Below are 27,367 nucleotides of genomic sequence, written 5' to 3'. Positions count from 1 at the left end.
TTTGGGAGCTGGAGCAATGTGTATTTGATCTCAGGGGGCTGGACGCCACAGAAGAAGCCCTGCACGGGGACTGCTGGCTCTCCTCTTGTGGCACAGCGCAGGAAGAAACAGGACGAACCACCAAATCCAGCACCCTGTTAAAATACACATTTTAAACTAGGAACACCAATAAATAAATGAAACAAAGCATGCCGTGATCATCTCAGATACTGCAGAACAAAAACATTCAGTGAACAAGAAATACAGATGAACCCTCACTGCTGGGATGACATATTAGGCCCACATGGAAGTGGCAGGCACTTTCTGTCTATCAAAGTCTGTACACCAACAGCTTGGTGGCAGTCAAAGCTTTAGTTTCAGCTGTCTTACACTCTGTAAGCACATGTCCCATAATGTAAATACATGTATTTGCATAACTAAGATTATCATAGCAGAAAAATATGTTTCTCCAAATATTACTTAGGATGAATTGTGTCTCAAATGTTACATGTTTTATGTGCAAAAAAGCAAAGCAAAGCTTTATTCATATGTACCTTCCCACCAAGACACTAACGTAATTCAAACAAATTTCTCTCCTCCTTTTTCTTTCCCCTCAAAAACACAGAACAAGGCTAAACTTTGTGAAAAAGCTGCTTACTTATAATATTCTGAGAAACTGGTTTTCTTGTTTCCTAAGCATGCTTCTTTAAGTCTGGACAGTACTTTAGCGATGAAACTTGTTCTTGTATATACATTTCCTGCATTAGCTTGCCTTGTTGCTGTGGATAAAGGCTTTGGCCTTGGGACTGTAAAGCAAGAGGGAAGAGTATCAGCCTTGTGTAATCCAAGTGATGGCCACCTGCACATCGTGTTTCCCTTCTTTAAAATTACCTTCTCTTAAGACCGACGAAGGCAAACGGTACGGCTTGGCTCGCTCTACTGCCAGCTTCCTTTGAACTGTGGGAAGGATCTTGCCATACTGGTCTAACAGAGAATTTCTGGCAACTGCTCTCTCTCTCAAGCGAGGATCACAACCATTCTGACAAAGGAAATGTGTAAAGCAAGAAGTTCACAATTTACCAGAAGTTCATTGCACACAACTACCTGCTCTTTCTAACTAGGGACTAAATTTGCTCTACAGACAAAGGAGAACAAATCCACTGCACAGAGCCACAGCAAGCTCCACCCAGAAGCACACACCAGTTTCACCTGGTAGTTTTGCATAAGTGCAAGGAAGACTGGAATAAAAGCGGAACATAAAACTCCTATATAAAAGGACTCCAGCACTTTATTCTTACATACTTTCAAAGCCAATACAATCAGAGATCCCTAAGGGAAGTTCACATAACACAAAATTTAACCTGGGTATTTTGAGAATCATACCTTAGAATTTATGTCATAAAATTGGTAGCATGAAACTACTGGAATCAGAGAGCTTGCACTATAATTTGAGAAAATAAAAAACCCAAAACCTCAACAAAACTCCACTACATTTATTTTACCTGTCGAGCATCCAGGCTGCTCTCAGGTAAAAGCAAAATACAAGACATGACATACAACATACTCTATTCCACAGAAAAAAGTGACACGGATAATTTCTACAGTCTAAACCATATATAACAGATCAGGATCTGAATGAAAAGGTGGGATGGTGGAAAAGATACCTATTTTTTCCTCAGATGCAAACAAACTTTCACTGGAGTTAACCATGGTCTGCAACATTTAATTTATAACTTCATGCGGCGGTTTGCAGTAGTAAAATTACTTCAGCCAGCTTTTAGATTCAGCTGTAACTTGACATGTAGGAACTTATTCCTAGTCTTTCAAAGAATGGTGTAAAAGACCAAGCAGGATATTTCTTGAGGGCTATCAAAAGTGATCAGTCGGACCAACACATACAGCAGGATGTCTATCCTTACCGTCAGACTGGCCTTCATGGACTGATTCAGCTGGAGTGCTGGGATGTAGTTGGCATGCTGCAGATGGTGGACTAAGAGGAATTCACGGTTCTGAACACCAGATTTGGCCTGTAAAAACTTCTCCAAACACTCCTGTGAGAAATAACACATTTCATGCATCTATTACGATTCTGCCTCTTCTCTTGCCAAAGAGAAAATGAAGGCTTTTTTTGTTTCTTCTCCAAACTCACTTTTTCTGTGTCTGTGAAGGGCAGCTTCAGCAAATCCTCCATGAGCCCCATCTCCTGACAGATTTCATACATGTACTTCAGCAGTTCTTCTATGTTTAACTTCGTGGTGTGCTGCTGCAGCAGACTCCAAGCCTCCACCATGCACCTGCAGTTCAGGTTTTGGACATGGAAAGGAATGGGAACACTGGAGCCAGAGAGACACCCCACAGTGATGCTATTCATTCAAAGATCAAAGGAAATGGACGGGAGCCCCATTTGGATCATCACTCCTCCACATTTCCCAATATCTGAGTGCCAAAACAATGGGAGACTTCCTTACCTGTTGGACAACAACACAGTGAGGAGCAGCCGCACTTCACTGCTGCTGGACATCGATGGCTTCATCATCTGGATGTACCTGAGGGCTCGCCTGTGCTCTCCCTGGCACATGAGGGACTGAATTATCCTCATGTGTTGCCATGACACTGTCTTGATTGTAGCCGGATGAAAGAGCAGGGCCAGGGAATTCTGGACAAGTTGAGAGCAGCTGAATTACCACAGAAACTCACACCCATGCAACAAACACAGACAAAATTTCCTGCAGCAAGGCTGGATGTGGGTTAGACAAACTTAGATGTCTCACTAACAAATTACTCTATCCAAGACATATCAGGAAAAATTCTTCAGTATTTGCAGGAAAAAAAAAAAACCAGCCACCCTGAACTAAGTAAATGTTTTAGGAGGAGCAATTCAGATTTTGCTAAGTTCACAAAACTCTGTGTACAGACATCGCTTTTAATAAACACATTACTAGAGAACTTACGCTATAAAACAAATTGGTTGTATGGACACAGTGACAAGAACAACATTCAGTATCAGGGAGAATAGCTATTAGGTTGAAAAGTCACTTCTACAGTCTTTTGCCTCAAATCTTCCTGCTACCATCACAGTTTCCACGCTTCAAGTACCCAAAACACTCTTTTAGAAACAGTGCCCAACCAGTCTGCTGAAAACCTAAACATAGACAGCTATGAAAATTCAAATATTAAGCATTATTAAAGTTGATTACACCGTTGTTTTAAGCAATTTCTGTAAAAGTAGTTAAAGCAAAATTTCAAATCATAACTTATTGCTGAAGATGTCAGAGCAGTGTTACAAAAAAGCTTCTAATGCTCCAACAGATCCTAAGTACCAATTTTTAAAAATATTTTTATTGACTACAGCTCTGAAGGGCAATGTGTGTCTAACTCAATTGTTTCATACTTACTTCATAATCATTGTGATCTAGGAGCCAAAACCCTTGAATAAGCTTAACAAGACCCCAAGGGATAGCAAAGGCAGTTGAAAAGGAGTCAATTGAAGTTTCTGTTTTATTTGGAAAGGAATGCATGATATCCAGCAGCAAGTAAATTGTCTGAGAGTATCTCATTAAGGTGAATAAATCGCTAAGACCAAAGAGTTGTATCACATAACATTTAGCAAACTAAAATAGTAATATTAAAATCAGAGGAAGCAGAAAATCCTAATGTATTGATCTTGCTCTTCTAAGCTATTACAACTTATTATATCAATAGTCAGGTCCTAATCACAAAACTGCAATCTGAATAAACTTCCAGAAAGAAACCCTGGTGGATTTCTGTAAGGCAGTCAAAAAGGCAGATACTGAGCATTTGTAACTGCTGTTATAAACTCAGGCTTCTGCTTCCATCAGTGAAGCTACCAGTTGGACACTCAACACACTTGAACATCCAATGCTTAATTATTAAAGACAACAAGTTCTACAGCTGTTTTATTTTCTGCATTTCCTGACTCACAAAACAACAGAAGCTATGGTGCCCTTACAATGTAACTTAGCACTGACTGATTGAAACTGTGTTTAAAACTGCATGTGGATCCCTCCCTCTAAGTGGCATCTTCCCTTTCTGACATCCCATGTCAGGGACGTGTCTGAGTAAGACAGCTTGGAACTACAACCATTTTAAACTCCTTTGCTCTCCAGGCTCCCATCTTAGCCAACAAACAACAGAGGTGAGTCTGCATGTTCCAGCAGCCTAAAAATCAGGCTTCTACCCAATGACTGTTCTCAACCCCCTCTTTATTATTCTGTGTGCTTGTACTTTTAACACACAAAAAAGCAAACACTATTAGCTGGGCTGGGAAACAAATTATTTTGGCAAAAAATCAGCTACTGGAAAACCACTGTTACAAACAGAACCTTTTATTCTGAAGCAGCACATTTCAGTCATTGCTCTAACACACAGCCCTTTGCTACAGAAACGAGTGGCTTAAAAAATTAAAAACTCTATTACATTTTGAGAAAAACTAAGGAGGGTTTTTATCTTGAATATTCTAGGGAACCTGTTTTCTTGTATCAGAAAAGACTTTGCAAAAAACATAGGTGACAGACACGTAAGAACATTCATGTGCCACACTGAAGGGCTAATAACAAAATTTGGAAAGGATACAATTGCATGTTTGTCACTTTCTTCAATGCTTTCTAGCAAATAGAGATCCAGCAGTGCCTGAAATGAAAGATGAAATGGTTTTCTAATGCTCCTGTCTTTCACAATCATTGGCTTTAGGGGACTGCTGCTACTGCTGGGGTTTTCAGTGAACAGAACACTCACATGTAAACTAACAGGTGGGTATTTCCCAGTGCCGCCTTCATCTCTCTGCCACAACTTCTCCACTTGCTCTCCCAACTGGGAAACCATTCCATCAATCATCAAGCAGTCAGAATCCCATTTTCCTCTGCAACAAAAGGGAGCAAGGCCTTGGACAGAGTAAAACACTCATTCCAGCCTCTCAGGGTCACAGATTTCTGAGTCAGAGGAAAGATGGTCTGTTGTAATGCAGTTAGGAAAAATGGTATAACTCAAAGAATGTACCCCCAAAAATGTAGACTTGTAAGTTCTTTCCCTTATCTTGTTCTCCCCAGGTCCCCTTCTTGGTTGTGTAAATTCCCACACACCCCTTTCCCCTGCCTTGAAAAAGAGCTGCCTATCGATACCTCTTCCTCTCTTTCCCTCCTGCCATCCCACCCCAAAGGATCCCAAGAAATAAAACTCCAACTGCCATCTCAGCAAAGGGAAGGACCCTCGTTTTTAGGGCCTCGTCTGGCAAGCTAGAACTACCTCCCCAGCCTCCCTGCCCGCTGCGGGGTGGACAGAGGTAACAGAGAGGCTTGGGACAAAGTTATAATAGCAGGTGGCAACTCAAGGAGGGCACGACCCCCTAAAACCGGCTGGAAACACAGGTGTTTCACAAGCCTGGGCACATCAACTACCTTGAAAAGCTAAGATTATAGTTTATAAGGACTGAATTGGTACCTTGCTCACATCCAGGGGAACCCAATTCACACAGGAGGCTTTTCTACTGCTTGGCAACGTAAGACTGGTGAGTCAGGCCGGCTGGCCCGGCAGGTGAAGCGCTGCGGGAGTCGAGCTGGGATCAGCTGAGCGTGTGCGCGGCCAGGCGGCGGGTGCGGGCGCACAGCGAGGCACAGCGCACGGGCTGGGCGAGCCGTGCGCCAAGGCAGCAGCAGCGGGAGCTTATCTCAACCCAGTGTGGGGGGGGGGGGGGGGGGGTAGTAAAAAAAAGCCTGCCTTTACACCGCTTTGTTGCTTTGCAATAAAACAAGATAAAAACGAGTTTTGAAAACACAATTTTAATAACAGGCATGGGATCTAACACGTCTACACCCCAACCAAAATTAGAATCCAAATTGCAAGAATTTTTAAGTACTATAAGTGTTAAAATCTCCAGAAAAAAGTTAAAATGTTTCACAGTGTGGTTATCTCATAACAATTCACAGCTAGATTGGTCAGAACTAAATTCTATTTCTATATGGAATCAAATTGGCAATGTTCTCACTCAAAAAATAGAGGAAGGAGACACAAATGCTTCAAAATATCTCCCAATTTTTCTTATAATTCGAAAAGAATTGATCAACAGAGAAAAAGACATTAAAAAAATCCATTGCAGCCTTCATCAGTATCCCATGTCTTTTTCCCCATACCTTCTGCTCCTGTGCTGAAAAAAATACATGGAACAAATCCAGAAACTCAAGAAATGCACTGTAATAGTGCCATTGCTGGAGCCATGTGTCTCATTCAGCCCCCCAGCTCTGACAGCCTTGTGCTGACTATCAGAGAATATTACCCTAGTATTCCAACCGTGAAATCCCCAGGCCTCCATGTGCCTAAAATCCAAGATGGAGTTAGCCATGTGCCAGCTACACATGTGGAGAAAACCCCCTCGTATCTCCCTCCTCCTTCCCATGACTCCCTCTATCCACCTTACTCCTTCCATAACCCCTCCCCTCTCTCTCACATCTCCCTCCCTCCTGCAATACCCTGCTCAAGCATGGCATCACCTTACAAACACACCCCCAAATGTTGCAATCTTGCTCTCCATGCCCCTGCCTCCCCTCCCCACAGGGAGGGTGGGAGTGAGAGGGATGGCCCTATCCTCTGCTCCCGTGTGGGGGCGGGGGAAGGGGTGTCCTGGCCCTGCCCACTGGGGAGGGGAGATGTGTCCCTGCCCAGCCCCTGTGGGGGGTGTGGGTGAGACCCTCCACCCATCAGGGGGTGAGGCTGGACCCCCTGGGCCTGCTGGGGCTGTAGATAAGTCCCTTCACTGGCCTGGGAGTGAGACAAAGCCCCCATTGCCCGGTGGGGGTGGGGCTGGGCAGGGAGACCCTGGAGATACAGGCTCTGGGGAAAATAAGGATACACCTACAGCTATGCCTGTGATATTTACTGGTAAAAAAAGAGCTAATAGACAGTATCAGCCTTTCGCCTACCATGATACCAGAGAGATATGTAAAATATGTGAATTTGGCAAAAATAGTGAAATATTAAAAAGAATTATTAAAGCTACTTTAAAATCTCAGGAGTTAGTTCCTGCTGACATCAAAGATTTCTTCAGGTGCCTCCTAACACCCACTGAATTTGATTTTTGGGAAAGTTTGTGGAAAAGGTCATTAAAAGACCTCCTAGATGAACTCAAGCAAAGCATACAGGATGCAAAAGATGCAGAAAATAATGAGATTACTTTTGAACACCTATGTGGGGAGGGAAGGTGGTCTAAGCCTGAAGATCAGGCTCAAGTGCTAACAAAACCTATTTTAGATAAAATCTGTGAAGTAGCAGAAAAAGCTTACAATAAAATACCTACACTAGAAACCCAAGTCAGTTATGTTAATATTAATCAACTTCCATCTGAGAGTTTCTTGCATTTTGTAGATCGTCTAAGGTTACAGATACAACAGCAAGTGCAAGAACCAGCAGCACAAGCAGAATTGATTAAAGAAAAGGCACAAAGAAATGCCAGCGAGGCCTACCATAAAGTGATCTTAAATCTGCCCATCTATCCTCCACCTACCATAGCAGATATGATCCAAGCATGTGCCAAGAAAGCAGAGCTGTACAGTGCACATGACAAGAAACCAGGACCATACAACCCAAGGACTGTAGCAGCTGTAACACCCGGGATGAACAAGGCACAAATGTCACCTGAACAGCTGCAGCACATCATCTGTTTCCAGTGCAAGAAGCCAGGATATTTTGCAAGGAAATGTCCTCAAAACCAGCAACAAGGGAAACACCAGAAAGAAGCTGTAGCAAATCAAAAAAACTAAATTCTAAGCGCTTTTCTGTCAAGTGCAGAGACATAAAAATGACAGACCTGAAACAGAAAAAAGACTCTATTTTAATGGGAAAAGGGGAGGAAAGGGAGTGGGGTGAGAGACTGCAGAAACATAATTGTGGGGAACGTTTGCCTAATAAGATCTGGCAACCGCAAAAGCAATTGAGACTTGTAACTTCTAAAGCTTTTTCAGATCTGACCGTTGGACTGTCATTGGAGTGGACTTGCAAGACAATTCACAAGACCTGGCTGGACTGGATAATAGGTATTTTGTTATTGGAGACACAACACACACACCAATAGAGATTGAGGTAGCTCCCATGACAATTAAGGGAGACCTAACACACCTCACTGTCTTGGCAAGATGTCCTCAACCACCCTTCTATGTAGCCAAAGGGCAGATAATAGCCCAAGTGATCCCTGTTCCAACAGAAGTCCCAGTAGATGACAAAGCACCAGGAGTCTACTGGGCAGAAGTGGTGGGTGAAGACAAACCCATTATGGGGTGTAACTTAACACACAAATCAAAACACCTCCATGTAAAAGGGTTAATTGACACTGGGGCAGATGTGACTATCATACCTGAAAAGGTGTGGCCCTCACATTGGGAACTGCAACCCGTGGCAGGAAAAATACAGGGTGTTGGAGGGATGAAACTGGCAAAAGTTGCTAAAGATATCGTCCAGATCGAAGGTCCGGATGGTAGGATAGCTAGTGTCCGACCTTTTGTCATTGACTACAAGTGCCCCCTGTGGGGGAGAGGTACCATGTCCCAGTGGGGGGTGAAATTAACAATTCCTGAGACACCTCAGGATTTTTGATGGAGGCCACTGTAGAGTGTCCACTCCAAAAGCTATCTTTGGTAGATAATAATCCAATTTGGGTGAACCAGTGGCCTCTCAGCAAACAGAAACTCGGGGCACTAGAAAAATTGGTGGAAGAATTGGCCAAGGGACACATAGTAGAAACAACCAGCCCTTGGAATTCCCTAGTGTTTGTAATAAAAAAGCCAGGGAAGGATAAGTGGCGCCTCCTTCAGGATTTGAGGGAAATAAAAAAATAGAGGACATAGGGTCTCTTCAACCAGGTATGCCATCCCTGACTATGTTACCACAAAATTGGCTATTAGCAATGCTAGATATTAAAGACTGTTTTTTCCAAATTCCCCTGCACCCAGAGGATGCACCACTATTTGCCTTTTCCATTCCCACAATTAACCAAGAAGCCCCAATGAAACGGTACCACTGGACAGTTCTATCTCAGGGGATGAAAGCAAGCCCCTTCATCTGCCAGTGGTATGTGGGGTCATTTCTGTCCCCAGTGCGTGCTGAAAAGAGAGATGCCATCATTTTGCATTACATAGATGACGTGTTAGTGTGCTGTCCCAATAACAACATGCTGCAAGACACCCTTGACCTAGTGGTTAAAGTTTTAACCTCTGCTGGATTCCAATTGCAGGAAGACAAAGTTCAAAGGATGCCACCTTGGAAGTACTTGGGCTTGGAGATAAATAAATGGACTGTTGTTCCACAGAAATTAAAAATTATTTGCAATCCTAAAACTCTAGCAGATCTCCATTCCCTATGCGGGTCACTAAACTGGGTCAGACCATGGCTAGGTCTCACTGATGAAGACCTGAGCCCCCTGCTCAATTTATTGAAAGGGGAGAGAGAGTTACTGTCTCCCAGGGAGCTGACTCCAGAAGCAAAAAATGCAATTGAAAAAGCACAAAGACAGGCACACTGCTTCAAACCGGAGCTGCCTTTCAAATTTATTGTCCTGGGGAAATTGCCACATCTACATGGGTTAATATTCCAGTGGGCCGAGGGGCAGAGAGATCCACTCTTAATAATAGAATGGGTCTTCCTCTCCCATCAACAACCCAAAACTATCACCAAGCCACAAGAGCTGATGGCTCAACTGATCCAAAAGGCCAGGGTAAGGCTGCGAGAACTGGCAGGGTGTGACCTTATGTGTATTCACCTCCCAGTCAGACTCTCTGGCGAAGGCAAAAACTCTCCTGAGAGACTGACCAAAGAGATGTTTGAGCATCTGCTGCAGAGCAATGCTAACCTCCAGTTAGCTCTGGACAGCTATAGTCGGCAAATATCAGTCCATGCACCATCACACAAATTGTTTAATGAGGAATTCCACCTCATTCCTCGTGAGAAAAGGAGCTGAAGGCCACTCAAAGCTCTTACAGTGTTCACTGATGTATCTGGAACCTCTCACAAGTCGGTGATGACTTGGAGAAATCCACAGACTCAGCATTCAGAAGCTGATGTTGAGTTTGTAGAAGAATCACCCCAGATAGCTGAACTGGCTGCAGCCGTAAGAGCCTTTGAGAAGTTTTCAGAACCAATTCATTTAGTTACTGACTCAGCCTACGTAGCAGGAGTGGTGTCCAGAGCAGAACAGGCAGTTCTGAAGGACATTGAGAACGAACATCTCTTTAGATTGCTCTCAAAACTGATTTATTTGATTTCAAATAGAGAACATCCTTTCTATGTGATGCATGTAAGGTCGCATTCCAGTTTGCCAGGTGAAATCGCTGAGGGGAACCGGAAGGCTGATTCCCTTGCTGCCCCAGCTGAAAAAGTACGTCTACCAGATGTGTTCCAACAGGCAAAGTTAAGTCATCAGCAATACCATCAAAATGTGCCAGGACTGATGTGTCAGTTCCAGCTGACACAGGATCAGGCTAAAGCCATCTTGGCTACCTGTCCCAATTGTCAGCTCCAGGCAGTGCCATCATTAGGCATTGGGGTTAATCCCCGAGGCCTTGGAAGCTGTGAGGTGTGGCAAACAGACATCACTCACATCCCCAGTTTTGGTCGCCTTAAGTACATACATGTAAGCATTGATACATACTCAGGAGCAGTGTATGCCTCTGCTCATGCAGGAAAAAAATCTGTACATGCCAAACAACACTTAGTACTGGCCTTTTCTGTGCTGGGGATCCCTAAGGGAATTAAAACAGATAATGGCCCAGCGTATAAATCCAAGGAGTTCCTGGAATTTGTCCAGCAGTGGGGAGTGGAACATAAAACTGGCATCCCCCACTCCCCCACAGGTCAAGCTGTGATTGAGCGTACCCACCAGATGCTCAAACAAGTCCTAGCCACGCAAAGTAGTGGAACAGTGTGGATGTCTTCACAGCAAAAGCTTTGTAAAGCTATGTTTACTATCAATCTCCTGAACTGTTCTTTTGAAAACATGAATCCTCCTGTGACTCAGCATTTTAACAGTGGTGATCAGTTTAAATTGTTGCAGTGTCCACCGGTTTTAATCAGGGACCCTGAAACTTGGCAAACCAAGGGCCCCTATGAACTTGTCACCTGGGGGCGTGGTTACGCGTATGTATCCACCCCCACAGGCCCCCAATGGATACCTCAGAAATGGGTAAAGCCTTTTGTTCCCAAAAATCCAGCCCCAGCAGAAGAAGAAGAGAGACAAGTGGCAGTCGCTTCCAAAAGAAGACGCTGCCGGGAAAAACAAGAAGAAACCTTCCTAACCTCTGGCTATTCTCTGACCTGCTTACATTGACGGTGAATGTGTTTTAAAAATGTTTGTTTCTTTTCTTTTAGAAAAAGCCTACCTCACACTCAAACTCATGATGAGCCCTACCCCTGCTGTCATCCTGCCCACTCTGAGCAGCCTGACCACTGCCTGGATTGTCCCTCAGCCATGAGAGAACATCTGGGTGACCCTGGCACACACACTTCAACAAGACAATATCTGCCTGTCCACTGCAGCAGCAAAAGACCCTATGTCTACCTGTCTGGTAGGAATTCCCCTGCAGGCTGAAGAATTTTCAGCCAGATCTAGTGATCCCAAGTTTAATACAGATCCCAAAACACATAGCACCCAGCCACTCAAAAACCGTAAGCGGAGAACGGTAACAATTAAAAACCCTGTGGCCACCAAAATTGCCCAGAGCAGAAAAAGAACCCCAAGAATCAGAGCTATTAGGTTCTGCTCCTGCACCCTTTTGTATCCACCTTATGTATAACACACTGACAGACCCTAAATTATATCACCATGTAGTACAATATCGAAACAAATTTAAGGCAAGGCAATGGTGTAGTGTGCGGAGTCACGTCACAGCAGATGATTCTCCCTGTTCACATCCAAGAACCCTCCCTAAAAGCATATTTCTGATTTGCGGAGATAGAGTGTGGGCAGGGATCCCATCTCACCTTTGAGGACGACCGTGTACCTTTGGGAGGCTGTCCCTATTGGCACCTAACCAAACCCAAATTAAAAAATGGATTCGAAAAGAAAATTCAACCCACAAAATTTACAAAAGGAACACTGACATTTTAGATCCAAATTGTGATTCTGACATTTTTCATTGGGCAAAATCAAAAAGAATTGCTGTATCCATATTTCTTCCATGGGTTGCAGCTGCCCAGGCATTAGGTGAATTAGGACAGTTAGAATGCTGGGTAGCGAAACAGGCCAACTTAACATCCACTGCCCTCAGCTCCCTCCTCAAAGATGAAGAAATTACGACACAAGATACCCTCCAGAACAGGGCGGCTATAGATTTTCTTTTGCTGCTGCATGGACACGAATGCCAGGAATTTGAAGGACTTCGCTGCCTAAACCTGTCCTCAAAAGCTCCCAATGTCCACAGAGCCCTCCAAGAGATGAAGAACTTGATCGGACAAGTGAAGCAAGAAGCTGAGGACTGGTTTAGTGAGCTGTTTAAAGGCTGGGGACTCACAGGATGGTGGACCTTGATAATCAAAACAATCCCGTTGTTTTTTGTTCTTCTGTTTCTAATCGTCCTAGCCTTTGGGATTGTCCATTGTTTAGTTTTAAAAGCTCTCAAAAAATTAGTATCTACTACCTCAGAGATCAACCACATAGAGCTAGCGGACCGGAAGCAACTGGACTGGCCCATCAATCATGAGCGGTGGACAAACTCGTGATCGGTATCAAAATGATCTCACAACCCTTCAACAAAAATTTTATATAATAAGAAAGGGTGAGATGTTGTAATGCAGTTAGGAAAAATGGTATAACTCAAAGAATGTACCCCCAAAAATGTAGACTTGTAAGTTCTTTCCCTTATCTTGTTCTCCCCAGGTCCCCTTCTTGGTTGTGTAAATTCCCACACACCCCTTTCCCCTGCCTTGAAAAAGAGCTGCCTATCGATACCTCTTCCTCTCTTTCCCTCCTGCCATCCCACCCCAAAGGATCCCAAGAAATAAAACTCCAACTGCCATCTCAGCAAAGGGAAGGACCCTCATTTTTAGGGCCTCGTCTGGCAAGCTAGAACTACCTCCCCAGCCTCCCTGCCTGCTGCAGGGTGGACAGAGGTAACAGAGGGGCTGGGGACTGTGTTATAATAGCAATGGTCCTTAGGTCACAATGAACTTATCCATTAAGGAGTCCAAAGCACAAATCCAAGAGAAGAGTTGCAATGACCTTTTGCAGTCCAGGTTTGCTTTCTTGCTCTGATACGTGTAATGCCAAGGAAGTGCAGACAGACAAAGGGTTGTAACTGCAAAAATAACCACTCTCACAGTCTGACAGTGGCAGCATTCTAGGGATTTCCTCTAAGTCTTACCTTGATAAATGCTCAAGTTTCTGTCGGTGACCCGTATAGTAGCTCTGAATCAGAGGGTAATTGTAGAAAGGTCTAGACAAATGCATGTGATCATCTACAGGTGATAAAGTGAAAGCAAGAAAAAGAAGTAAGACCACATTTTTTAACTAAAACTTTCAACTAAACAGACAGAAATCACAACCTCAAGTGTTTTGGTACTACATGTTCTGCTTACCTAAACCCTCGGGAAGGAGACTGGATCGACAGAACCAGATCACCACTTGTGCATACAAAGAAATGAGGCTGGTTACCACCTGCTTATTTGTTAAGTCTGAAAAACCTAAAAATAAAGGCAGAACATGATTTGAGCATCGCAATTCCTTTCATTTCACAAAACTCCCCATGCAGAACCAATAGAAAAAGCAAACAAACACAGCAGAAACCTGTCTTTGTAGTTGTCCCTCTGGATCACTTATGAATTTGAAGGGGAAAAAAACATCATTCTCCTCCTTCCCCATCCCTAAAATAGACCAATCACTACTAAGAAACAGAATCACTGAAGATTAGAATTGAAAAAAAAAGCCTAAACTGTTAGATATACTCAGAGATTTGTTTTCCATGCAGCGGAGATTTTTAATTCAGCAAAGCGAGAGTCTTCTTTTGCCCTTAATATGCCAACAACAAACAAAAACCATCTAAAAATCTCAAGGAAATTGCTTCACAAGTTACTCATTTTGGATGCCTTTTTATTTCCCAGCAATTTGCACACAACTATCAATTGCTAGCCAACCATTGGGAGCACTTCTCAGCATTACCACACTCAGTTGCTCTAATTGCCACCCAGGTGCTCACTCAGCTCAGTGCTGAATCCGTGGAGCCTCCCCTACCTCCCTACCTCCCCTACCCAGGCACAACAAGCTGCTCCCCTGAACTCCAAGTGGCTTCAATCAAAGTCCCAACTTCCCAGGTTTAAGCCTCTCCTCCCAGCTCAACCTGGCTCTCTCCCAACCATCCAACACAGCAACAGCTCGTGTCTCCTCAGTTATAACTCAAGCATCCTTCCAAATCTTAGCAGTCAGACCAAAGACCTAGCAGTGCTTTCACCAACCTTTCTCAGTAAGCTCTCGGGCTTCTGTTAGAAAACAGTTCAGGACTGTGCTGAGGTTGCTCAGAAGCAGCTGGCAGTGCTGAAGGGACTGTAATGTCTGTGGATCAATGAAGTTGCAGGAGCCATCAAACAGTGGAACACCTTGTCAAGGAGGAATATTCAATCATCAGTCAGCGCAGCAACTGCAGACTTCCAAAGGACACTTAAACAACCCCAGGAGACTTAAAGAACCACTTCAAGATCCAGTAGCATACACTGGCAGATTACTCAAGAAGATCCTTCACAAAGAATGACTCGACGTTTCAAAAGCGACTACACCAGTACTCACATATTTGGTCCAGTTCATCTTTTGTACAGATCACTTTGTTCCACGTCCACTCAAGAACAAACCGTAAATTTCCAGCAGAACTTGGCTGCTCTTTAAACGAGAAAACAAACAAGACATGAAGCCACAATTTCTTACCCAAACAGACACAACATAAAAACAATGTAAGCAGCATTACCTTCTGAAGTCCAGTGTTTAATGCATCCCGTCAGAAGCTCTAAAGAACCTGTTTGCACAGCAGCTGACAACACTGCTTCTAACTGCTCCTCCTGAACAGAACAGACAGAAGCAAAATCACAACCCCACATACTTTTCCTATCTGGACCTCGCAGAAGTGTTTCTTTCTAACTGGATACTCATTTGGGCATCACAAAGTCCAATGGCACAAATGCAACTATTCCACATTCTTGACTCTTTCTTAATTCTAGCCACAGGCCGGACTGCTTGCTGGTTTGAGGAACACAGGAAAGTTTTCTTCTGACATTTCAACTTCACACAGCCTAGTTCTAATCTCTAGTTCTGTGCCTCAGCATTTCAGTCTTCATTCACTGACTGCCAATTAACTATTTTCAGTAACAGCATCTGCTAATACTCATTATGCACTTTGTGCACACCCCTTTGCCCTCAGGAACACGTGAAGGGAACAGAGCAAACACCACTGGGTTTGCATGGAAACGGTGAAGGTGAGGCCAAGCAGCTCCCAAGACTAGCAAGACATGAAGCAGCTTTGACAGCCAAAACATTATGTTACAATGCCATAGCAGTCCTTGAGAAGGATAATACACAGGCATGCACACACATGGGAAATAATGTAGCAGCTCATTCCCGCTAGTGTTCAGACATTTCTTTAAGATTAAATGATTCTGCATAGAAGTTTTCTTCCCTCTATTTTTTTAAAACAAATTTTTAAAGTTTTCTTCTAGGTAAGATCATGACATTTAAGAGCGATTTATACACATGAGAAGACATATGACATATTTCCATCATTTTCTGAAAATGTATTTGACAAGGAAACATGCCAAATACTACTTAGGGTACCAAACAAAATTCCAAGTAACTTGACCCTAATTCCGAAATTTTTCTTTCTAGTATTCTCAAGCAATCCCTGCTTAACGTAGTCTCTGAACCACACAGTCACAATCCAGCAAAGGTCATCATAAATTTTCTTGCTTTTCCAAGTTACTTGCCAACTGGAGTTGACATCAGAACTAGACATCATCTAATCAGAATGTAAGAGCCTACATCAGGCTTGCAAAACAAGCATTCTATGGGCTGGGTCTGCTTGCCAAATTTGTTTTAACTACCACACTACGCAGAAGTGCTATTTTTCCTGACACATTTCCACAGTCTGGTGAAGAATCCCACAGACAGGAAGATGAAGGCAGAGGGAAGACTGCTCTCCCTTTCCCAGTGCTTTCTGCTCCACTCCATCCATGACGATTATCCAACCCTTCAGCTTTGCCCCTGCCTGAAGATGGGCTGTTCATCACAAAGGGTCCTTCTTTCATGAAACTCTTCAGATGTGAGACTAAGTTTGCTGCACCAAAAATGGAAAACCCATGAGAGAGGGGTGTGAAGCCACTGTGGTGACAGACAAAATGCAGCAGTGTTGAGAGGTACAGGTGATGCAGCAAGGGGGCAGTCTAAGAGGAGGAAATCAAACTACCACAGCTCAAGGCAAAGGCTACAGAGATAACGATCAGCTTTGAGAGGATGCAGAAAAGCCTAGATAAAGGGAAAATGAGAGGAAGTGTTGATGAAATTGTCAAGTAAAGCAGACAATTGCAACTGGTTAGCACTTCCTTGGATGCAAATAATGTCTAGTGCAGCAAGCTGCTGTTTGCAATAGTGCAAGCATCTGAGGGTGCCACATACTGCACTGCATCCAAGGCTCTGAGACACTGAGGGCATGAAGAGGACGATGGCTGTTCCCAGGGAAAGCTGCTTTCCGATGCACATGCCCAGCAGTGACTGAATGCTTCCACATGCCAACGTGGGGTGTGGAATTTACAGCCAACTCACTAAAGACAGACCTCTCAGGGCCGTTCCCAGTCAGAAGACTGGATCTAAGAATATTATTACTTCTGATAAATATACGTCAAAACCTGCCTCTCAGACCAGCTTGTAATCAAAAATCATGGTCTTGTAGCCACTACAGCCTTCAGACAAGATGGATGTATTTCCCCCTCAATTCCCCAACGTACACTCACCTGACTCAGACTGGATGGCTGGACATCAACCAGTCTTGGAGACAGCAAGCCAGCTACAAGACACCGAGTGTAGCTGTCATGAATGGCTTCACTTATTAAAGGACCAGATTTCTTCAAAAACTTCAGGGTCTGAAACATCAATCAAAATACAAAGGCTAAGACAACATCCAATCACTAAGGTTCTGGATCACTTTAGACTGTCAGCTGCATAAGTAGAAGCAGGCTTCAGGTTAGCAATTTTGGTTAAGCATTGCTATGTAGAGTCTTAAACACAGCAGTACACTTACAGTTCCAGTTTCCAAAAACACATCCTATAGAAGAAAAAACCCTTGCAATGCTGAAGAAAAGGAAGTATTTTTCAGCCTGTTTGTCAATACAAAGGCCTTGCTTTTCGCTGAACATTGACACAAAATACATTCAGTAGAAGTTAAAACTAATACAACTACAAACCACTCCTTTAAAGACTGTATGTCTGTTTGCAGGGAAGACAGTTTATATGAGTACATTTAGTGAGCTGGAACTTAATTTGAAAGGGTTTGTCACAAGCTGTGCAGTGCCTCAGAAGTTACACTTTGGCCAAGGCTGAGAGAAAAAACATGCATTTCTTCTTAAACAGTTTAATCACTTTTCCCATTCTCCATGCTGTCCTCCTTTCTCAAGTTCATGGGGGTCAAAACCCTAACTCCACACTATACAAAGAAGCAGACACTTTCCCCCACTTCCACCACACTCTCTCTTCCTACTACAACAGTGCTGCATTCCTTTCTAGCCATTCACTCCCTGCTCTTGCCTCCCTAAAACAGGCTGTACCATTTGCATGGAACTGGCAGGATATGCATGTAGGTGGGCAGTGTGAGCATAAAGTGGTCTCTGACACTCAAAGCACTGCAAGAGAAAAGTTAGAAAAGGTTCATCTCTTGACAGTCCCAACGGAAATACAGTAAAACAAAAAAGTCACCTCCTTCTGGAAGCCGGTGCAAGTCATGTGAACAATTCCCGAGTTGAGCAAGCACGTCACATCTGCAGGAACAAGGAACAGACGTTTGACAGATGTCGTTACCTGATCACCAGTTTATGCTTTTTAAATAGTGCTCTATTTGTCTAAAAGACAAGCCTCCAGCACCCCTTTCCTTCATCACATCACTGACACACTTTCCTAAAAATTAGTTACTCTCTGTCTGTAGAAACTTAAGCTCAACTGCTACCCAGGTGCTGTGCTTTGGACATTTCATTTGATGATCATCAGCCCTTCCTGGGCTATGTTACAGAAGCTCCCAAACCCAAAACTCAGCAGCCTGTCAGATACGTCTCACTAGAGTAAGCACCTTGTCAGGACAAGGTAACCAGGTCTGAGAAGGTTTATGGGGCTTTTCTTGTTTGGGATTTTGTGTGACAAGCAACAAACAAGAAAGAGAACCACCAAGTAGCATTTGACCTCCACTGAACCTTGTCACTACTCAAATGAAAAGCAGTGAAATACCTACCAAAATTATAGGTGCTTGGATTAAAAAACTGTTCAGGTGGTGGATAAGAAGGAGGAACCCCCCGACTTAGACTACGCTCGTGTACCAGAATATCCAAAATGAGGTTTGGAGAAGTCATGCTTATTACAGGATCCAGTGACCACAGTGCAAAATAGGGGCAATCATGAAGGAATTCTTCTGGCCTTAAAGAAAACAAGTGCATAAGTTCAACAGCAATTTTCAAATTAACCCTCTGTAGGGATATTGAAACCACTTAATTAAAACCTACCTCAGTGAGTCTGGCATTTGAGCATGATACCAGCGATTGATGTCAAACACACCCAAATAAACAGACGGTTTTTCTTGACCGTGTGTATTCACTTGCCAGCTGAAGATTGATACACTGGTGTCAGGAGAGATTACTGTCAAAGACAAGACATTGTTTCTTACTGTAGAAAATACGAGATATTTGCTGTTATTTCGCTCATGAAACATGTCTCTTTACTAGGAATGATAAAAAAAATTATGAAACAACAACCACCTCTACAATAGGCTTCAGTCATACTGCCTCTTTTTCTTATTCAAATTATATTTGTTTTAAACAAAACACAATTATTAATTAAGTTTTACATGATGGATGAATAATTTGGGGAAAAATACGCTAGGAACACATAGACTTCTATTTTTAGAAAGCATACTTGTGTTTATCTTGTACAGTTGTATCATTCAGCGAGCATGATTGATTTCCATATGCAAGTCAAATTCAGGTAACATTCCTAAGCAACAGACAGAATGATCTTACTGTTCAATGAAGACAACTGGCAGAACAAATTGACTGACCAGCCTTATACAGATGATCCCATACACTGCTCTAGCATCCCAGCAAACATAAAATAAACCCTATTTATTCCCTTAAAGAATGATGTTCAGAGGGATAAGAAGTCTCACATAACTTAAACACACAGTTGTTTTTTTTTAATAAGCCCTGCAAGGTCAGCTAGATGAATATTTAAGAGTGTGGGTATAGAACAGTATTCATTGCTTAGATTTCCAAACCATGTAGTTTAGAATAATCAAGCAAGGACATGAGAACAAACCTTCATTAACGCTATCCTCTCTGTCAGCATGGCTGCGAAATTTTTCTATGGTCTGAAAGCTGAGGAATTTAGTATTGCTGGTCTGCCCTTTCCAGGGAAAGATTCCACCAGAGAGAGCTAAACTGAAGAGTTTTACACAGTATTTAAAACCCTGCAGCAAAAAAATGAAGAAGAGAGGAAAGGCAATTTTGAAATAATAACATGCAATATACCTAAATATGAATTATTGCAAATATCTGATATAATATGCTTATTTTACTGTATGTTTGCCATCAGTAGGAGCCACATCTGACATGCAAGAGAATTGTCAAGTCATAATGGGCAAGTTTGGCTTTGAAGGCTTTTGCACATTTTCAAAATTTAGCATTTGCCTAACTCTAGTCTAGATCTAAACATATTTTGCAGAATTCCTTGCATCATCAAGGTGTCTTTAAAAACCTGAATCTATACTTACAAAGAGACATCTGAAACAATGCAACATCTTCACACAAAGCCTTTGCTCCATGTTTGAATTACAGAACCTGACATAACAGCAGCTAATGGTCTGTCATGAGACGTTATCAATAGGCACATCAGTAGAGTGAACACTCATCTCTCTAGAAACATTGAGAACTTCCTAGAGATTTAAAACCTTCCTTCAAACCACATGAGCTCTTATCAGAGAAACATCCCTCAATTCCTTATGGACACACATGGGATTAAGATGGACAATGCGTTTAAGATCCCAAATTACTACAGATTGAGCAAACTGCTTTGAGAAACGCAGAAATAGATATACAGAAGGGATGGCCCTGAACCTCTGCCACCACCATTTTCTAAGGAAGCGTTAACTGAAATTCTGTCTTTCCCGTACAGCCTTCACTTAACCTGTCTACCATACAATATGTGAATATGTGTGTATTGTGGGAAAATAGCAGCTCTACAATTAAAAAAGCCCAACAAAACACCAAACTAAAAAAACCAGCAAAACCACTTCCAAACAAAAAACAAATTTCCTAAACTTTCAGAGATCTAAAATGAACTGGCATGAAACAACATTCTCATTCTCTACATTTAATTCCTCTAATCTGAGAAGAGACAAGTTTTCTCTTAATGGTTCTAGGAAATGCTACAAATAAATATAAAAGGTGTCTAAAGTAAATTAATAGACTAAAAATTCTTTCATCACTGAGAAGAAAGAACAGTAAAATTTGTCCTGAAGCATGCACATTCCATTCTATTTTATTCAGGAATTTTGGAAATAACACATACTCATGCACTGAAGCTAAGAAAAATCAAAACCAGCTCTTTAAAAAACTAACATGAAGCCTAAGCAAAGAATCTTATCTTGCTTGTAAAATGACTAAAGATAAAATCAATTTTAATAAAAGATGCTGACCTGAACAAGGTGTCCACCATACTAAAGGACAGTTCCATAAGATAAAGCACTATAATTCCATAAACTCATCAGGCATTCAAATATCTTAATGACTAGAAATTTCAGCTTTCATTCATATACAAAGAGCCAACTTAACTGATGCTCAGGGAAACTTCCTCTTTCCATCTCTCACATACAAGCCTGTCTTACCTCGTACATGACTTGTCCTGATGCCAGACATTTCCTGTCACCAAATGCTAACTGCAACAGATGTAAATTCACAGCATTCCCTTCACTGAAAAAGAAATAAATGAGGAAATTTGATTACAAAACAGCTTTACAATCCTCATTATCATTTTATTAGACATAAACTGAAACTAACTTAAGAGCATGCTCTTGCTGAAAAGAAAAACACTGCTTCCCAAAATATGATAATTGGTCACACTTAGCCTTACTTTAGTAAAACACAAAGGAGGAAATTTTGACACAAAAGCTTCAGGGGCAAGTGCTAACTATACCACTGAAAACCTTTAATATGCAACACGGACCTAAAATAGGGAAATATTCTCCATGAAAACTGCTTTGAAGTCAAGCTCAAGGAGACTGCCACTCTATGAACAGCTGGGCTAAGTAGCTGGCTGATGCTAAGAGAGGTATGTTTGTCCCCTTCCCACCTAAGTTCCAGTCCCTCTCTTGCATGCAGCACACACTTCCATACTCTTATTCATTATCCCAGCTGGAAACCATTGATTGGTTTGCTGAACATTATTCCTTTTCTGCCAGGGAAGCTGAAATGGCACACAAGGACTCCAAAGACTTCAGAAGCTCTCATGAAGAAACTAGCAATACTGTCATTGGCCTCTTTTAGGGATAGCTCTATGTGAACAAATATTAAAAAAAATTAAAAGTAAAACAAAATCAGTGGCTTACAGTAATTTTTATTCACCTTTGTTGTGTAGACTGAGCAGCCCATAAGTAGCAACAATTTTGGAGATCACTCTCAGGCTCTTGAAAAGAAAGAGCACAGACAGGAATCCTTCCTCCTCCAAGCTGAGTGCAGTGCCTACAGGTTTGAAAAAAAAACCAAAAAAGGCAAACAATCAAGTCAAGCAAGTGACTTTTTATGCACCAGTCAAGGTGAGGAGATTTCTGACCATTAAAGCAATAACGTCTGGTTATGTCCTCTGCCTGAGGAGGCAGAAAAGAAAGTGTTAGTTGAGCTGCTAGGAAAAGCACTGTTCCTGAAACCTACTATAATATTGAACTTCAAATACAGTAAATGCGCACATATTTAAAACAACACCAAACCCAAGGAGCTTCTCATTTCATTACTTGGACATTGTAACAAACTTTTTCTTTCAGACTGAACCTTAGCTGTACCTTCACAATCTTTTCCTGACACCTAATTATGTCTCCACTATCTATTTATGTATCAGTAATTTTTGGTAACTGCAGATTTGCTAAAGTAAGCCCCTATCTGAATTTGGCCAAGTATTTAAAGTATGATTGCTCTTCAGCAGATTTTGAAAAATTTCTGGTTTTTTCTATTGTTTATAAATTTACATGTTTCTTATTCTCATCTCAAAGGCTTCCAAAGAAAATTTGATTCATGTACATCTATGCCTTGGAACGGGTCAAGGCTGAAAAGTACGAAAGAATATGCTTTCAGGCACAGATCAGCTATTGAATTATCTTGTCACGCTAGTTCCATCCTGGTCCCTTAAAGAAAAATAATCAACAAAAAAACATTATGCATATACTGAAGCCTTTCAGTGCATGCCCTAATTGTAGTAACTGGCTCTGAGAAATAATTTCTAAAACCAGTCACATGGAAAAACACACATCATCTTGTTTCACTGGATAAAACTGCACAGAACAAACTGACTTATAAAAATCAGATCTCTCACATCCTTACTGTCTGACATGACCCAGTACTTTCCATAAGACTTCTATCCACAGTCATGGCAAGAAATCAATCACAATCCACAGCAGAGAAGGCACTGCACTTAATCCACATAGGAGTTATTAGTTATTTCAGAAGAGGATTTCTGAACACTCCAAGGTTATACCCAACATCCCACTCACAGAAAAAGGGCTCTTGAAATTAATATATTTCCTGAAGCAGACAGATTGAGATTCCCTGCACCTCCAAGTGTGACAAAGTGGAAGTGACTACTTACGCCCTCTTCAAAGTTTTCATGTTCCCCAGTGACAAGTAGCCATCAGAAAAACCCACAACGAGCTGGTTGCTTCTGCTTATGTAGCACAGGGTTGATACTGCTGTTCCTGAAGGACTTCGTAATTGAAAACAGAGATGCCTCCCTTCTCTAGTCACAGCTTCTCTTCTTTGTGGAACTTCAGCAGGAATTCTAGTGACAACTTCGAGATCTACACACAAAAAAACAGGCAAGAAATTAATGCATTGTGCCACTTCCACTGCATTTTAAACTGATGTGATTATACAACATGTACAATCTAATTCTACTGTGCCAAGCAAAACACCCATTTCTGCAGCACCCTTTTTTGCTACTCCTGTCTCTGCACCCATTCAGAAAATAGAAGCACTCTCCAATGGGATGGGTCTTGTCACTCCTATTTCAAAACTCGGTACAAATGTAACCATTGTAGCCAAATTCTTCTTGCACCCTATAAAGCAGGAGATTGGGCCTCATGATGAAGCTGCTTGAACTCCTGAACCCATTCTTACCACACCCAAAACAGCGTACGCAATCTGAAAACACAAACTGCCATATTCACTGACAAATACCAAATGCAGAATTTTTGATAAGCCACATTTATTTTAAAACACAAGCCTAAAGCCTGCCACAAGTCGTTAATGGAAACAGGAGAACACTCCCAAGAATTATGGTACCTCTAACACAACTTCCTGTCACGCAGCTGCACTGACTCAAATGGAAAAATTCCTACATCCCGCTGGTAACAACCACAGGGACAAGGGCATGTGGGCAGCAAGAGGCCTTCTTAACATCAGCAGGGGTATTACGCCACTCCCATTTTTGATCAGTTCAGCACCACACCACATCAAACTGCCATCTGCAGTCAGCAATGTCAGAAATGGCAGTAGTCTGTCAGCATGATGAGATCTTCACTGGGATACTGCCTGGCTTTGGAAAAAAAACAAATCTTCTTACCTCTAAATTCAAGTTTAAAAAATGCAGCTTACCCGACGCTTCTACTTCATTCTGACTGCAAGACAAATCATCCAAACAAAGGTCAACCAGAAGGACATGGCCAACATCTGTGGCCACTGCTGCCACTCCAAAGAGCCATCGCAGACTCTGATGCAGGTGCCGGGTGCTCACGCTGGCTCCGCCATCGTTGCTGATGGGTTCGATGGCCGTCACCTGCAGGGAACTGCAGCTTAGTATCCAAGCTCTGCGACAGGCTCAAGAGTAATCACTCAGAAGGGAAGCCAGCATTGGCACAGCAGAAACAGGAAAGGAAACACAGGATAAGATTTCCATGGGAATGAAACATTCCTAGAAAGGGTCCTAGAGAGAGATGCTGCCTTACTAAAAATCTACACTGGTCCTCACTTTGACTGGTAATATCTAACAAAAATTTTCAATGCATACCAGCTTACACTGTTACAGATGGCAGAGAAAACTGTAAAAGGCAGCCTAAAACAACAGCAAGAGACCAAACAAGAACTTGCTCAGCCTGAGGCAGGAGCTCCCTCTGCTCCCTGACACACCAAGCAGTCCCCACAACCTCAGCACAAGGTGAAGACAGACCCTTCAGGACCCACAGCACACCCAGGACAGCACTGACTGCTCTAGCAGACACAAGCACACCACAGCTCCTGCACTAAAGCTGGACAACACAAGAACAGGGGCTATCTTCCGGCCTCTTACAAACACAGCACCATGAAAACAGACAGCTTTACATCAGCAACAAAGCATTGTCTGAAAACAAAGCAAAGAAGCGAGCGTCACAAGCTAGTCCATCTTTTTATGTAGGTTATTTACCCCCAGAAGTGGGGGAAAATATTCAAACTCAAAGGCTCCCTGAAGTTTTCTCCTCTCCTGTATCAAGCACTTGCATATGACTGCGCTGCCTGGCCATCTGCTATACAATTTACCTTCAACACAAGAACTCCAAGCTTACATGTACCTCTAGTAAATTCAAGCAACTCTATTTTCTTTCAGTATTATTATGATTCAAATTAAATTTTCAATCTTCTCTACTGCTTAGAAGACTAACAGTAGTATTTTAGTCTTTATATTAGTATTTTGGTTATTCAAATTCTTGTGCTTCAAGTCTTAGTGACTGCGCCAAGGAAATACAGAACACATCTTGCTGTGTAATTAGACAAGGTTCAAGGGTAGCTGTTTCTAGTATTTTCCTTTTAAGATATTTTTTCATAGTACAACTGGCTCCAAATGAATCTTTACTAGATTTGCATAGAGTCTTCCAAAAATGTTCCATGTAGAAGCTCCTGAAATTACATGTATTTCCACTATACTATGCTTTCCCTATTCTCCTAGTGCTCTGACAACTCATTCCGAGGAAGAACAACAAAAACTTCTCTCAGCTCACTGAATCGGAATGCTGCCCTTCTGTCTCATACAAACCAATAAAGTTTGGTAAAATACCATATGGCAGTTCTGAAACATGCAATCACTATAAATTCACATGGGAAATAATTCTGGAAACATGGTGCTCCTTAGAGCCTTAAAACAAAAATGACAAAAATGCAGAAAGGGGTGTTGAGAAAAAGTCTCTCTTGACTGGATAACCGGAACTGACAGTATATTAATACAATACAGAAAACATACAAGCCTCAAAGAGACGTTCCAAAGCTATTCCTGAAATGGAAATATGCAGCACCAAACAACACAAAAATCTTCATTTCCCCAAAAAGATACATACCCTCCCTGAAAGAGCAATTGCTTTAACCACTCTTGAGATCCCAAGGTCGTACAGACAGAGAACACTTCCCTCTGCTTCCTCCAAGCCAACCAGGAGCCCAGTCCTCTTCTGCCAAGAAAACTCCTTCACCACACGAACAGTGGGAGGCTGCTCGTTCACTCCGCTGAAGCGATACGCAGACAGCCGCTCTCCTGTCACTGAGTTCACCACCTCCAGCTGGGGACCACACGCCAGCCACGCCAGGCCACTTCTGCCTGCAAGGCAAAAGAAACACCACTGAACAAATCCCCAGCACAAGAACTGAAACAACAGCAAGGGCGCTGGCACCGGGCCTTTCCCTCAAGTGCACCAAAGGGAGGAAGGGCAACCTACCTACATCCCCACCAGTCTTTTAAATCATCCATTGCAATCCTCAACCAATACATCTTAGAATTAATAACCCCATTCTTTTGCATTTGTACTTGTCTTTCCTGCACTCAAGAACGTTGACTCTTTGGGATAAACATTACAATACACTGAGCTCTAGGCTGTACTCCATACTTGGCTTGGTTTTGCTAGAAAACACCTAAATATGTACAAAGTCTCAAAGCATACTTCACATACAGCCCATCTAAACCAATTCCTTTCCAGTTAAGAATTTTGCTTGACAAACGACTACTCTGGGCAGGGATTCGGACAGGAAATTATCTTAAAGTGGGAACTGCATCCGTAAATTTCAACTTTTACACCTGCACATCCCAGAACAAATTTAACAAGTGTTGTTTCACTGAAGAATTTAACACTTGTTCCTTAGCTGAGGAACTTCAAGCTCATAGGAAGGATTAGCTCCGTTACTGCACTTACAGACAGGGAGATAAGATTCTACCTGGTCTTAACAGATGCCCAGACATCCAGACAGGCATCCAGCTCTACCTTCAGATCACCCAGAAAGTCAACTGCCTAATCTGCTTAGCTGCTGTCAGCAACTCTCACTGGGTCTCATCTGCATCCTATTAAATAATACGTGGGCAGTTCTTAACAGAGCTGTCCTCTTTCCATTTTTTATTTAGACTAGAGAAGAAAAAGGAGCATATTGCGTCTCTGTAACTACTTCTGCATGGGATGTTAGGATGGACGTAGAGCTTGGGATAAAGAAATTTGTCCCAAAACAACACTATTACCTTCTTCTTGAAAACTGCCTTCTATTTCATTCAAAACTAAGGAGGACATGGTCAGCTGTATTACTTAAACAGCACAGGATTGGAGCAGGCTGTTGCACTTTCAATGCTTAGCACTTCCAATTGTTAAAATATCTTGTCAGCACTAGCAGAACCTGATGCATTTTATTTAACAGAACCAACCTGATGCTATGACCCTGTGCTTCAGGTAGTAACAACTTTACACCAAATCCAAATTTAAAGGAAAATGCTCACCTCCAGAAAACTTCCCACACAGCACAGAGTCTAGGGTGATCTCATCTTCCCCAAGTGCCTCAACAGTCACCTCTGGAAACTGCAGCAGACTGCTCGTTACCTGAGCCGTTAGGTCTCGCATTCTTCACTGCAAATAAAGAAAAAAAGGCAAAAAGACTCATGTCAGCCATAAAAATCTTTGAAACTGAC

The 27,367-nt window shown here is 42.4% G+C and overlaps 1 protein-coding gene across 1 annotated transcript; it reads right to left on the bottom strand.

Moving 5' to 3' along the window:
- LOC131577337 (protein ELYS-like) lies at positions 1 to 27,367 on the bottom strand. Its single transcript, XM_058835084.1, has 24 exons — positions 27,179 to 27,367; positions 25,767 to 26,020; positions 24,058 to 24,238; positions 23,054 to 23,261; positions 21,820 to 21,936; positions 21,084 to 21,168; positions 19,517 to 19,667; positions 18,709 to 18,841; positions 18,441 to 18,622; positions 17,915 to 17,976; positions 16,957 to 17,085; positions 14,925 to 15,015; positions 14,750 to 14,839; positions 14,422 to 14,562; positions 13,549 to 13,653; positions 13,335 to 13,428; positions 4,735 to 4,858; positions 4,573 to 4,629; positions 3,375 to 3,521; positions 2,448 to 2,635; positions 2,129 to 2,273; positions 1,899 to 2,030; positions 871 to 1,018; positions 1 to 785 (listed from the first exon to the last, which is right to left on the bottom strand). The coding sequence occupies exons 1-24, from the start codon at positions 27,297 to 27,299 to the stop codon at positions 634 to 636; spliced, it is 3,237 nt and encodes a 1,078-aa protein (XP_058691067.1). The 5' UTR covers positions 27,300 to 27,367; the 3' UTR covers positions 1 to 633.

Source organism: Poecile atricapillus, chromosome 3 (assembly GCF_030490865.1).
Source record: "Poecile atricapillus isolate bPoeAtr1 chromosome 3, bPoeAtr1.hap1, whole genome shotgun sequence".
Lineage (NCBI taxonomy): Eukaryota > Metazoa > Chordata > Aves > Passeriformes > Paridae > Poecile > Poecile atricapillus.
This window is presented reverse-complemented; position numbering and strand designations above follow the sequence as displayed.

Excerpts from the sequence above, each read along its gene's own strand:
- LOC131577337 (XM_058835084.1), bottom strand. The coding sequence starts at position 27,299 with ATGCGAGACCTAACGGCTCAGGTAACGAGCAGTCTGCTGCAGTTTCCA. Across the intron at positions 21,937-23,053 it reads ATGAAAACTTTGAAGAGGGC|GCACTGCACTCAGCTTGGAG; the intron begins GTAAGTAGTCAC and ends TCAAACCTGTAG. Across the intron at positions 14,840-14,924 it reads TAAACACTGGACTTCAGAAG|AGCAGCCAAGTTCTGCTGGA; the intron begins GTAATGCTGCTT and ends TCTCGTTTAAAG.